At 46.3% G+C, this 12,990-nt stretch overlaps 1 protein-coding gene across 1 annotated transcript in view; it reads left to right on the top strand.

Moving 5' to 3' along the window:
• mgat4b (alpha-1,3-mannosyl-glycoprotein 4-beta-N-acetylglucosaminyltransferase B) overlaps window positions 1-12,990 on the top strand; it is an 86,536-nt gene that overhangs the window by 47,008 nt on the left and 26,538 nt on the right. The window contains exons 2-6 of the mRNA XM_084010057.1: window positions 170-349; window positions 2,904-3,047; window positions 4,169-4,302; window positions 8,162-8,208; window positions 9,041-9,154. Coding sequence (XP_083866183.1) covers window positions 170-349; window positions 2,904-3,047; window positions 4,169-4,302; window positions 8,162-8,208; window positions 9,041-9,154 — 619 coding nt within the window. The remainder of the gene's footprint in view (window positions 1-169; window positions 350-2,903; window positions 3,048-4,168; window positions 4,303-8,161; window positions 8,209-9,040; window positions 9,155-12,990) is intronic.

Here is a 12,990-nt window from a genome sequence, read left to right as displayed (position 1 = left end):
CTTCTGTTTTGTTTTTGACTAAATTGTCAACTTTTGTTTGTTTTTGTTCTGTTTTTGAGGTCCTGATCCTGAATGGGAAGCATTTTTGATTGTTTCCATCATAGCTTTGGTGTTCGTGTCACCTTTTCTGTAAACTGGAGTAAACCCTTAATGATCTCGTCCTCTGCAGGAGATGTGGTGGATATCTACCAGAGGGAGTTCCTGGCGTTGAGGGAGCGCCTCCACTCGGCCGAGCAGGAGAACCTGCGGCGCTCCAAAGAGCTGAATCTGGTCCTGGAGGAGATTAAGAGGGCCATCGCTGAGAAACAGGCACTCAGAGACATCAACAGAACCTGGAGCAGCCTCTCGGGTCAGTAAACAGCCGATTAGTGTGTTTACCAGGACTAACCTGGTTGAGTCGAGTCTGGCCCAGTGTGTTATGATCTGGTCTCAGCCTAACATGGTCTCATATGTTTAAAGTTGTTCTTTCTGGGCACATTTGGTCATATCAGCTCTCTGTAGTACAAAATAAATCTAATCTGACCTAACCTGGTGGAATCTGGTTTTACCTGGTGTCTCATTCAATCTGGTCCAATTTTGTATAATCTCGTTGTATAATCTGGTCTAATCTTACAAAGTAGCATCAGATGTGCTTTCAGTGTGTTTTGGTGAGACCAGGCTGAATTTAACCTGATCTGGTCTCACTTGGTCAGCCCGCCCTCCTGTAGGCCCACCACCCGCAGGAGGGTTCAGAAGGGGCCGGTGCGGTGGGATTTGGGTGGCTGTCCTGGGCGGGTGCCCCGGCGACCCAATCCCCGGACGGTGACTCTAGCCATGGGGACATGGAATGTCACCTCACTGGGGGGTAAAGAGCCTGAGCTAGTGCGGGAGGTAGAGCGCTACCGGCTACAGGTAGTCGGGCTCACCTCCACGCACAGTCTGGGCTCTGGAACCCAACTCCTTGAGAGAGGCTGGACTCTCTTCTACTCTGGAGTTGCCCGCGGTGAAAGGCGCCGAGCTGGTGTGGGCTTGCTCATAGCCCCCCAGCTCGGCCGCCATGTGTTGGAGTTTTCCCCGGTGAACGAGAGGGTCGTTTCCCTGCGCCTTCGGGTCGGGGATAGGTCTCTCACTGTTGTTTCGGCCTATGGGCCAAACGGCAGTGCAGAGTACCCGGCCTTCTTGGAGTCCTTGGGAGGGGTACTTGAGAGTGCTCCAACCGGGGACTCCATTGTTTTACTGGGGGACTTCAACGCTCACGTGGGCAACGACAGTGTTACCTGGAGGGGCGTGATTGGGAGGAACGGCCTCCCCGATCAGAACCCGAGTGGGGTTCTGTTATTGGACTTCTGTGCTGGTCACGGTTTGTCCATAACGAACACCATGTTCAAACATAAGGGTGTCCATCAGTGCACATGGCACCAGGACACCCTAGGCCGGAGGTCAATGATCGACTTCGTGGTTGTGTCATCTGACCTCCGGCCGTATGTTTTGGACACTCGGGTGAAGAGAGGGGCTGAGCTGTCAACTGATCAGGTGGTGAGTTGGATCCGCTGGCAGGGGAGGAAGCTGGACAGACTTGGCAGACCTAAACGCGTTGTGAGGGTCTGCTGGGAACGTCTGGTGGAACCCTCTGTCAGGGAGGTCTTCAACTCCCACCTCCGGGAGAGCTTTGACCAGATCCCGAGGGAGGCTGGGGACATTGAGTCCGAATGGACCTTGTTCTCTGCCTCCATTGTTGACGCGGCTGTTCGAAGCTGTGGCCGTAAGGTCTCCGGTGCCTGTCGTGGTGGCAATCCCCGAACCCGGTGGTGGACACCGGAAGTAAGGGATGCTGTCAAGCTGAAGAAGGAGTCCTACCGAACCTGGTTGGCTCGGGGGACTCCTGAGGCAGCTGATGGGTACCGGCAGGCCAAGCGTGCTGCAGCACGGGCGGTCGCTGAAGCAAAAGTTCGGGTCTGGGAAGAGTTCGGGGAGGCCATGGAGGAGGACTATCGGTCGGCCTCGAGGAAATTCTGGCAAACCATCCGGCGCCTTAGGAAGGGGAAGCAGCCCTCCACCAACACTGTTTACGGTGGAGGTGGGGAGCTGCTGACTTCGACTGGGGATATCGTCGGGCGGTGGAAGGAATACTTCGAGGATCTCCTCAACCCCACTGACACGTCTCCCATTGGGGAAGCAGAGGCTGGAGACTCAGAGGTTCATCCACCCATTACACGGGCTGAAGTCACCGAGGTAGTTAAGAAGCTCCCCGGTGGCAAGGCACCGGGGGTGGATGAGATCCACCCTGAGTACCTCAAGTCTCTGGATGTTGTGGGGCTGTCTTGGTTGACACGTCTCTGCAACATCGCGTGGCAGTTGGGGACAGTGCCTCTGGACTGGCAGACCGGGGTGGTGGTCCCTCTATTCAAAAAGGGGGACCGGAGGGTGTGTTCCAACTATCGGGGGATCACACTTCTCAGCCTCCCCGGGAAAGTCTATTCCAGGGTGCTGGAGAGGAGAATTAGGCCGATAGTCGAACCTCGGATTCAGGAGGAACAATGCCTCCCTCGGGAGGTGTTCCAGGCATGCCCCACCGGGAGGAGACCCCGAGGAAGACCCAGGACACGCTGGAGTGACTATGTCACCCGGCTGGCCTGGGAACGCCTTGGGGTCCTCCCGGAGGAGCTAGGGGAAGTGTCCGGGGAGAGGGAAGTCTGGGCGTCCCTGCTCAGGCAGCTGCCCCCGCGACCCGGTACTGGATAAGCGGAAGAAAATGGATGGATGGATGGATGGTCTCACTTGGTCTCAACTCTTCTAAACTGGGGCAAGAGTTAAATAATTAGCTGAACGTAATCTTAAAGTAATGGGTAAACCGTCCAATCTAAGGTGGTCTAAAATGGTCTAATCTAGTCTCACCTGGTCCTGGTTTTCATTGGTGTTTTCAGAGGAGACGAGGCTGAAGCTGTGGAATGTGAGCAGTAGTAAAAACGTCCTGCAGCTTCCCTCCATCTTCCATCATCTTCCTCACCTGCTGAACCGAGAGGACAGCCTGCAGCCGGCCGTGCACCTGGGACAGGGACGCACCGGAGGTAAGGAATAAAACATCTCACATTTTCTTTACCAAAGTACTAAACGTGATTCACAGGGGCTCATTTATTCAGTGTATTAAAAGCACACACACCCCTCCACTCCTGGCCCGGGGCGCTTCATAGAATCAGCAAACCCAGACACGATGCACCTTCCCTGGGGTAACAGCTCACCGAGACCCCCTGATACACTCCACATCCCTTTAGTATGTAATGAAATTATAACAAACAGCTACGGCTAACCAGGCTGGACCAAGGTCACTGTGTGTGTGTGTGTGTGTGTGTGTGTGTGTGTGTGTGTGTGTGTGTGTGTGTTTGTGTGTTTGTGTGTCAAGTCTAATTTATTTATAAAGCATTTTTTCTGCTTAGTAACCCATTTTCTGACAAGTGTGCTTTACACAGAGGGCATAAGTACAGATAAAACCAGAGAGAACAAACACAACAAGATAATACTCTGTGTCTGTGTGTGTGTGTGTGTGTGTGTGTGTGTGTGTGTGTGTGTGTGTGTGTGTGTGTGTGTGTGTGTGCGCAGTCAGATGCTTTTATGATGCACTTTGACGAAAACAGGTTAGACGGAATGAAAGTGCTTTATGATGCTGCAAAGGACATAGAGATAAAAAACTGAAGAAACACAGAAGAAGAAATGTATATTTATCCGTGTGTGTGTGTGTGTGTGTGTGTGTGTGTGTGTGTGTGTGTTTGGACACTGGTGACGCACATCAATACCCGGTGTAAATGTAAGCAAGATGAATCATATCTCCATACAATCACACACATTTTTCATTTCTTTGTTCACAAGCACAACAAATACAATATCCAATTGTAGACTTTTAAATTTGAATGTGTCAGTAGCTTTTATGTGGAGTATTCTTATGTATGACTTTGTGTACTTTTGTACGGTAAAGGAACTGAATTCTCCTCCATCTCTGCCTTTCACCTCCTCAGTGTGGGTCTTTCTCTCCTCTTGACTTCCACTGAATGTAAACTACAGTTCATCTGTTCTTCTGGTTTCTCTGTAGCTTCGTCTCCATCTGGACCACCACCGCTCGGTGCTGTTTAAAGGAGCACTCCACCTAAAATCTAAAATGTCTCCTGTGTGTGTGTGTGTGTGTGTGTGTGTGCAGTCTCCATAGTGATGGGGGTTCCCAGTGTGAAGCGGGAGGTCCACTCCTACCTGACCGACACACTCAGCTCTCTGATGTCAGAGCTCAGTCCCGCTGAGAAAGAGGACTGCGTCATCGTCGTCTTCATCGCTGAGGTCAGTGTGTGTCCATGCATGTGGATCATCGATCCTCACTGACTCTGTGTGTGTGTGTGTGTGTTGACGCATACTTTCTAAAGGTCAGTGGTTTAGCTAATGAACCCCAATGCGCGAACACACACACACACACGTGCACACACACAGACACACACACACACAGACACACACACACACACACACACACACACACGCACACACACACACACACACAGACACACACACACACACACACAGTCTGATGTAAACGACAGCATGAATCCACGTCAAACTAATGTGATTTCACAGCTTCAATGATTCAATGAGCACTCACAGACACACACACACACACACACACACACACACACACACGTCATCATTGTTTTACTTCCCTGCAGCAGTAAGCATTAGCATGGACACTAAACGCTGACATTATCCCTCTGTGTGTGTGTGTGTGTGTGTGTGTGTGTGTGTGTGTGTGTTTTAAGGTCAAACACTTATATTCACTGTTGCAGCTCATCATCTGTTGTTTTGTCATTTCCAACATCTTAACCTTTATTTAAGAAACTGTTTCTTTGTCGCCTCACAAATCTGTCGTGTTTTAAAAAGACCTGCCATACCTTGTTGACGATACTTAAAGTCACAATACCATTTTATCATTAAGTCACCATATGATCTCATTGTGATATTACAACATTTCATGACATACTTATTATTGCACTAACATTATTATGATTGGTTATCTTTTTTCAACTGCAAATGATGCAGTTTGTCAACATCTGTTTTATCTAATAAGATAAAGTTTGACACATGACCACACCAGAAAAACTTGAGCAGTTCTTACCAAAAGGTCATTTGTATTTGCAACATTAATAGTTTATATAATATAATATTACTACTTGGCGTCCATGCAATATTGCCACCTGAAATATTGTGATATTATGCTGAATCTCTGCACACCCAAACATCTATATTTTCTGCTTTTTTCCTTCATTGTGTAAGTAAACCAGACGTATGCTCTTGTGTCTTTGTCAGTCACTTGCAGTGCACTGGTCTGAGGGTCTTACCAATATCGTTTGATTGACTGATGCTGCTGAGCTATGGACTCATGACTTCAGTATTTCTGAAATCCAGGCTAAAGCCTCCCCCGTATCTGCTGTCCTCTTAACTAAAGTTTACCCACATGTACATAAGAGTGTAGATGTTCAGGTAGCAGAGGAGCAGCTCATGCTGTGAGTCTCGTGGATTTCTGCTGCCCCCCCTACGTTATGTCACATGTTCTTCTGCATTCTCAGCGCAACGCGCTTCAGTCATGTAAAATGAATGGTACACGTCTCTCCACTTTAAAAGCTTTAAGTGCTTTCGCCACTCGCCGTTCAAACAAACCCTGCTGAGACATCGTGTGACAAGTTTATTCTACAATGATCTGAAACCTGAACATCCAGCATGAGCGGAGCTGTTCTACCGTGAGCTCAGTCTGAATACATCAGCCCGGAAATAAAAATAAACGGAGGAGAATCAACACTGTCTGATAAAAGATTAAAAAAAACAAACAGAGGGTATTTTAAATATTATATCAGCCAAGAGGCACAAGAAAAAAAGAGAAAGATATCAAAATTGACAAATGGAGACGTAACTGACGACAAACTGACGAGCCGGAGACGAGGAGGGAAAATATGGGAGCTTCATCAGCTGAATTCTGAAATAATCTCAGAAGTGTGAAATGAACAGACTCCACAAATCACTATAATAAATCTATTACTGCTGCTTGTTACAGTAAATCTATATTTCCTCTGAGCAGTGTTTCTTATCCTCACAACACCATTAAACACAATCTGACAAACCAAACTGAACCTCTTCACAGTTTGATTCAAGGAAAAACCTGAACCTCTTCTGTGCGATACAGAATACAGAAATAAAAACGTCTAATGTTTGCAATATGTTTTGTTGGTTTATCTTAATTAATTTATGAGTCAGAGGTGATCTAGTTACGGAGGAGGTCGAGGAATAGCAGCAGTGAGGCTCATCACATGTTCACAGCTTTTATTGTACGAATCCCAGTCTAAACCCATTTTCATGATATGGGACATTTCATCTTGTGAGTTTATTACTTTCAGCACTGCTCCGTCCCAATAACCTGCATCTCTGTGTGATTAACGTTCACAGATCAACTGTATTTGGAGCTACATACGCCAAGTATTCACACTGTTAACTTTCATTTTTTAATTGTTAAAGTAGATTTATGAGGAACTATGTGAAGGTTTAAAGGCAAACTTTGGTTCAGCATGATTCATTTGGAACGAATGGAAACGAGTCCCAAAGCAAACAGCCTGCTCTCAGCTGGCTTCTAGCTGATGGAAACCTCCTTCAAGCTGCTACTTGGAGCTGAAGTTTTCCACCAAACTGAGGCAAGCTCCTGCAGCTCGACACCCCACAAACCACTTCACTGTGTAAAACTGACCCACCACCAAGAAAATGTTTTGGGCTCCCATGATGCTCGTTGTTTAGAGGACAGAAATATTGTGTTGATTGGTGTTAAAATGGTGAAATGAGTGCATGAGAAAACGGGAGAGGTTCAGAGAGAAGAGCCCTCAGTGAATATTGATGGTAAACAGTGAGACGCATCACCAGGGAGCAGCTCTGAACTGCGTCTGCTCCTCGTTAACACTGAGCTCTGTGGTAAACTCCACCCAGCTGGCACCTCCAGGGCGCCGAAACAAACTCTCTGCAGAAGCTCGGCTGGTCGAGACTCGTGTGTGTGTGTGTGTGTGACCTCATAGCGACCTGCAGAACCACATGATTGGGTCCCAGGAGGAATCCCCCATCTGGACCCTGATTGGTCGAGTGGGAGGCTGAACTCTGATGTCATCGATTGCTCAAGTTGTTGTTGATGTTCAAGCGGGAACGAAAATATTCAGATGATCTCACTCTACCCATTGTGTGTGTGTGTGTGTGTGTGTGTGTGTGTGTGTGTGTGTGTGTGTGTGTTTTGATGAACGTCACAAAGTTGGCAATGAGCACAAAAGCAGAGGAATCCTGCGTCTTGTTGCCTGGGAAACAAGCAACAAATCAGAGCTCAGGAAGTCTGCCCTCACTAATATGATTGGGGTGGACCAAAATATTATCATAAACCTGTCAGTGTGACACAAAACTGTTTATTACAAACTAAGATGGAAGTTTATTTTGAAAAGACGCTGTGCATGTGATGAGTTTGACACGCCGTCGCTGACACGTGACACAGTGTCACTAGACTAGTTTGAAGGTGTTCAGGTGTGAATAGATTCCTGATTGAAAGTCTTCTTCCTGTTTCAGTAGAGTGGCACATCTATTTCCGTGTGCTGACAAAGATGGTGTGGCAAACAGAGTACACGTGTACAGGATTATGGAGTTTTTATATTTCAATGTCGTATCAACTGATTGCTAAACACGCAATACAAAACATGTATTCATGCTAAACCTGCACAAATAGAAGCTACTTGACGAAGCTTTTATTGAGCAAAGCTTGCATGATGAATGAGTGATGTCATGCTGCCTGTCGGGACTGACTTACTTTTCCATAGATATGAGTCAGCATTTAGCACTTCCTGTTCCAAATCAATGGATTTCCCCCCAAAATGTTTTGGTTATATTCCTGAAATAAAGTCTGTGGTTAACAGATTTTAATGTTTTTGTTCTAGGATATAAAACACGTCAGTAAATATCCCTCTGGGGGAATTTTGAAGCTTGTCTGTCTCTTAAAAAGGCAGAAGGTGAAGCGACTTAAAGGTGTTTTCTTGTCTTAAATATAACGAATCTTAAAGGCTTCTCTCTCTCTCTCTCTCTCTCTCTCTCTCTCTCTCTCTCTCTCTCTCTCTCTCTCTCTCTGTTTTACCGTCTTCAGGCTGACCAGCAGTACGCCAGCAGTGTAGCAGACAACCTGAAACGCCTGTAAGTCCACCTGCATGATGGGATGCCGTTTCTACGGCAACAGACCCGTGAGGGGATTCTCCTCTTCCTCGTGTGTGTGTGTGTGTGTGTGTGTGCGCGCGTCGTGTTTGATGTCGGCTCGTACACGGCAGTCTTTGATCACCGCTGTGCGTAAACAGCTGTGTGTGCCGTTGTTCACGGAATGCAGTCAAAGTGCAGCATGTTAGAGCATGATCAATTCATTACACACACACACACACACACACACACACACACACACACACACACACACACACACACACACACACACAGACACACACACACACACACACACACACACACACACAGCCTGCAGGATGAAGCGTTTCAGCATCAGGAATCTTTTTGTAAAATCATTATTACAAAGATTAAGTGTGATTGTTGCTTTTTTCCTTTTCCTTCATCCTCCTCCTCCTCCTCCTCCCTCCATCTCCATCTCCCTCTCCTTCTCTGCATCCTGACTCCCTCCTCTACCGCCTCCTCATCCTCCCATTCCATTCCATCCTTCTGTGTTTCCTCTACTAGTGTTTCTTTCCTTCTTTACCTCCTCCCTTTCTTCCCTTCAATCACATCGACACATCCTCCTCTCCTTCCATCTCTACATTATTCTTTCCTTTCATCCTTATTTGCTCTTCTTTCCTTGTGTCCTCCTTCCCTTCCCTACCTCCTCTCCTTGTCCATCTTAAATTTGTTTTCTTTGTCCTCCTGTTCATGTTGTGTCTGTCTCTCTATTTCAATTACATGTATTGTCCATCCATACAGTGTGTTACATGTTTTCATATTATATCATATAATAACAGAATGTGTGTCTCAGTTTTCCAGCAGAGATTCAGTCGGGTCTGTTGGAGGTCGTGTCTCCGTCCGTCCACTTCTACCCCGACTTCTCTCGCCTCCGAGAGTCCTTCGGAGACCCAAAGGAGAGAGTCAGGTCTGTTAATCTGTGTGTGTGTGTGTGTGTGTGTGTGTGTGTGTCTGTGTGTGTGTGTGTGTGTGTGTGTGTGTGTGTGTGGCTCCAGTACAGGAAACTCATCATAGCATCATCAAGACAAGTGCAGCATCAGTATTATGTTTATCTGGAGGACTCTGTTTGGAGTTCAGTTACAGAGCAGCTTTAGTCATTTCATCTTTAATTCATCATTAATTCTACTTTGATCTTGTTTTTGTGTCCGATCACAACACAAAGCTTTTTTGAATAATGATCAGCAGTATTCGGGTTCTCTCTGCCGGTTCAGATATGAATTATATGATTATCTTTTCCAACCGTTAACAAGTTGCAACATGGCAGGATGTCCTCGTCAGATTCATTAGTAAAGCTGGTTCAAAGGTCAAATCCTTCACCAACATCAGTTATAGACGGGTTGAAAGGTGAAACTGCATCAGGCAGATGGCAGCTTGTCTTCATCCGTCTACAACCCGGATACGTCTGTAAGTGGTGCTTATGTCAGGGAGGACTTTCAACTGCATCTCATGGTCTTCCTCAGTGACTTGCTCAGTTGTCATCCGGTGAAAATGAGCATTATAAATGTGTGAATAAGACTTTGGCAGAAACGAAACCCGAACGACTTTACAATGATTTAAATCACTAAAACACAATGAATGCTAAGTAAACCAGGTCTTTTTGGGACCTCTGGTTCTTTGTGGAACTCTGGACCTGTAGGAGTGGTGACCTCGGGGCCTGTGGAGACCCCTGGACCAGTGGGCCTTTGGGGACCTCGACCTAATGTTGTTGAATGAATGAAATACTGTAAGTTGTTTCATTCAAAGTCAGTTTATAAGTGTCAGTTTATTGAGTGACTTTAAGTTCAAATAACTATTCAAAGCTGACACAGACACACACACACACACACACACACACACACACACACACACACACACACACACACACACACAAAGTCTGACTGTTTTACATGTATGTGTGTGTGTGAGATTTATCAGCTCAGTAATCAGAGAAAGTTAGGTGACTGTGTGTGTGTGTGTGCGTGTGTGTGTGCGTGTGTGTGTGCGTGTGTGTGTGTGTGTGTAAACAGCTTCCCGTCCCGCTTCAGCGTCTGTCAGCCTGTCATGGCTAATTCATGATGCTCTGAACCACACTGAGCAAGTCAACTAGACACACACACACACACTCTCTCTCTCTCTCTCTCTCTCTCTCTCTCTCTCTCTCTCTCACACACACACACACACACACACACACACACACACACACACACACACACACACACACACACACTTAATTTGGTCCTCTCGCCTTCTCGTCTCCTTGACAGATTCATCCTAAAAGAAAACAGCGTGCAGATCGAGGTGACATCATATTTAGTTAACACACTGTTGCCCCGCCCCTTCACCCTGTTACTGTGGTAACACAGGAGAGACAGAGGGGAGGAGGTGAGTGAAGGAGGGACTTCGGAGAGAAGGAGGGATTGCAGGAAGGTAGAGGAGAGGGAGGGAGGGAGAAGGAAGGATGGAGGGGAGGAGCTCAACAAAGACCTGAAACACCTCCAGATTTTAAATGGCAAACTTTTGCAGCAAATTAAATCCATGCAAATATTCCAACATTGAAAGTGATGTTTGAGGTTGTCTGAGAGGCATCCCAAACAGAGTATTATCTGTGTTACATTCATCACTTTTATGTCATCTCCACCTTCCATCGGTGGACGGTGGACTGTGAGGCGTGTGAGGTTTTTGCCCTGTCAGCGTTTTATTTCCTCTCTTAAGTATCATGTGAGGATTCTGTCAACAGAGACGAGCTCCAAGAGCTAACGTTGTGATGTCCGCCGTCTAGGGGAACGAGACATTGAGTGTGACTCATACCGATGTAACATCTCTGTAACATTCATGGGAATCTGCACAGATATATCTCTATATATATACTACTAGTAATACTCATGTGTATGTGTAATACTCTTATCATGATAACAAAAATGAAATGCGATCAACTATCCATCCATCAATATTTATATATGGATGTATTTGCCATGATTTTGCAACAGCGTGGCTCTTCAATACAGCATTTCCCGTTTCTCAGGATTGTGTTGAAATTCACCAATAATGTAACCTTGCTGCTAAATGAATGGACTTAATGTCAGCTGAGACGGATCATTTATCTGCAGCTGTCGCTAACTTCGACTGATTGATTTGTATCGACATAAACACAAACCGCCAGCTGTCTGGAAGGAAGGAGATTAATCCAACGACAAAATTTACACCTCCAGAAACGTCACATGTCGAGTATTTATGGTAAACGGTTCTAAACACGTGCAGCCCGTCTCGCCTTGAACACTTCAGAGCCTCGGTGAGCCGAAGACAGACAGATGTCAGCGGTGATTGGTCCTTTTGAACACTGTTTGCATGCAAACCGGAGGAGCAGAAACCGTTAAGAGTTTGTGTCTGGATGCTGATGATCTCTCACTGGGGTGATGGAGGGCCGTAAATCAGCCGTGGCCTCCCATAGTAAATGCTGCTTGTTCAGCTCATGAAGACCGAACCGCTCAATTCAGTCTCAAAGTAGAAATTGAAAGATGAGAGAGTTCTTGACCTTTGACACTTTCCGACTCCTTTAGGAAAGCTGACTCCATTTAGAGTCAACCACACCAGAAAGCAGGGGATGCTTTAGGGGGCGGGGCTACCTTGTGATTGGCAGGTCGCTACCAATGTACCAATGCAGTTAGCTACTATGACGTTAACACTTTATGAAGCTAACTATGTTAGCAGCTTCACACCAGAATCCAGATGGATCCAGATCCAGTAAGGATGCTGCTTGTGTTCATCCGATCCACCCGTCGCTCCTCCACAGTCCAAATATGGTCACTTCCTTCACTGGTTTAACTGTCAAGATGGTGAAGTGGAGGCTTCCAGACTGTAGTCCACAAACCAATGGGTGACGTCTTGATGACTACGTCCTCTGCTACACTCTGAGGTTTCAACAGCTTCATTAAAAATATCCAGCAAGTTTGGTGATGTTGGAACAGTTTCATGGCCAAATCCAAATTTTTCTAATGATTGGTGGATTTAGGATTTAATTGAATTGTACTCACAAATCATTGGTGCAAATAGCATGTGTCTATGATATCTAATATGTCATAAAAAAGTTTCCCCGGAAACATAATTGAGAGAGCGGTTTAGTTGTATGGGAAGGTCGTTTTGTCGGAGACGGTTGCTTAATGAGTGCGTTCTGTCAAACAGGTGCAACAAGTGTCGGGGTGAAAACGCGTTTAAACGTGAAAACCGAGCTCCTGAGTCCTCTATGACCTTGACTTTTAAGGAGAGACTTTGGTAACAGGGCCATTGATGGGACATGTGTGAACTGAGGCGTCACGCTGTGGTCAGGCTTTTAAGTTAATTAGAAAACACTGGTTCTGGTTGTGAGTCAGAAGCAGCTGACTTTCCCCACAACGTTAAACCCGGCAGCCGATCGCTGCTGGAGAGACAAGGCTGCTTCTGTGTTAACTTTACTGTTTCCCTATAAAAAGCTCTTTCCCTCAGGATTGTTTTTAGACCTCAGCAGGATTATAAAAAGGCTATTGACTCCCTGTAGTAAAAACACTCTAAACTGTGGATAAACTGCTGTGTGCGGAGATGAGTGGAGGCTGGTGGAGAACAGGAGGGTGTTGTTTATTTATGGCACAATAAAGTGACAGAGATGACGGAGGGGTGGAGCGGTGGAGGAGGGGGTTTCTTGCCTGCAGGGCTGAAGGAGTCAGACACCATGTGTTCATCACATGCTTCATAAAGCGCCACATAGAGCTTTTTCTGACACGTCTATTAAAG

The sequence above is a fragment of the Eutrigla gurnardus genome (assembly GCF_963514095.1).
Source record: "Eutrigla gurnardus genome assembly, chromosome: 5".
Taxonomy (NCBI): domain Eukaryota; kingdom Metazoa; phylum Chordata; class Actinopteri; order Perciformes; family Triglidae; genus Eutrigla; species Eutrigla gurnardus.
This window is presented reverse-complemented; position numbering and strand designations above follow the sequence as displayed.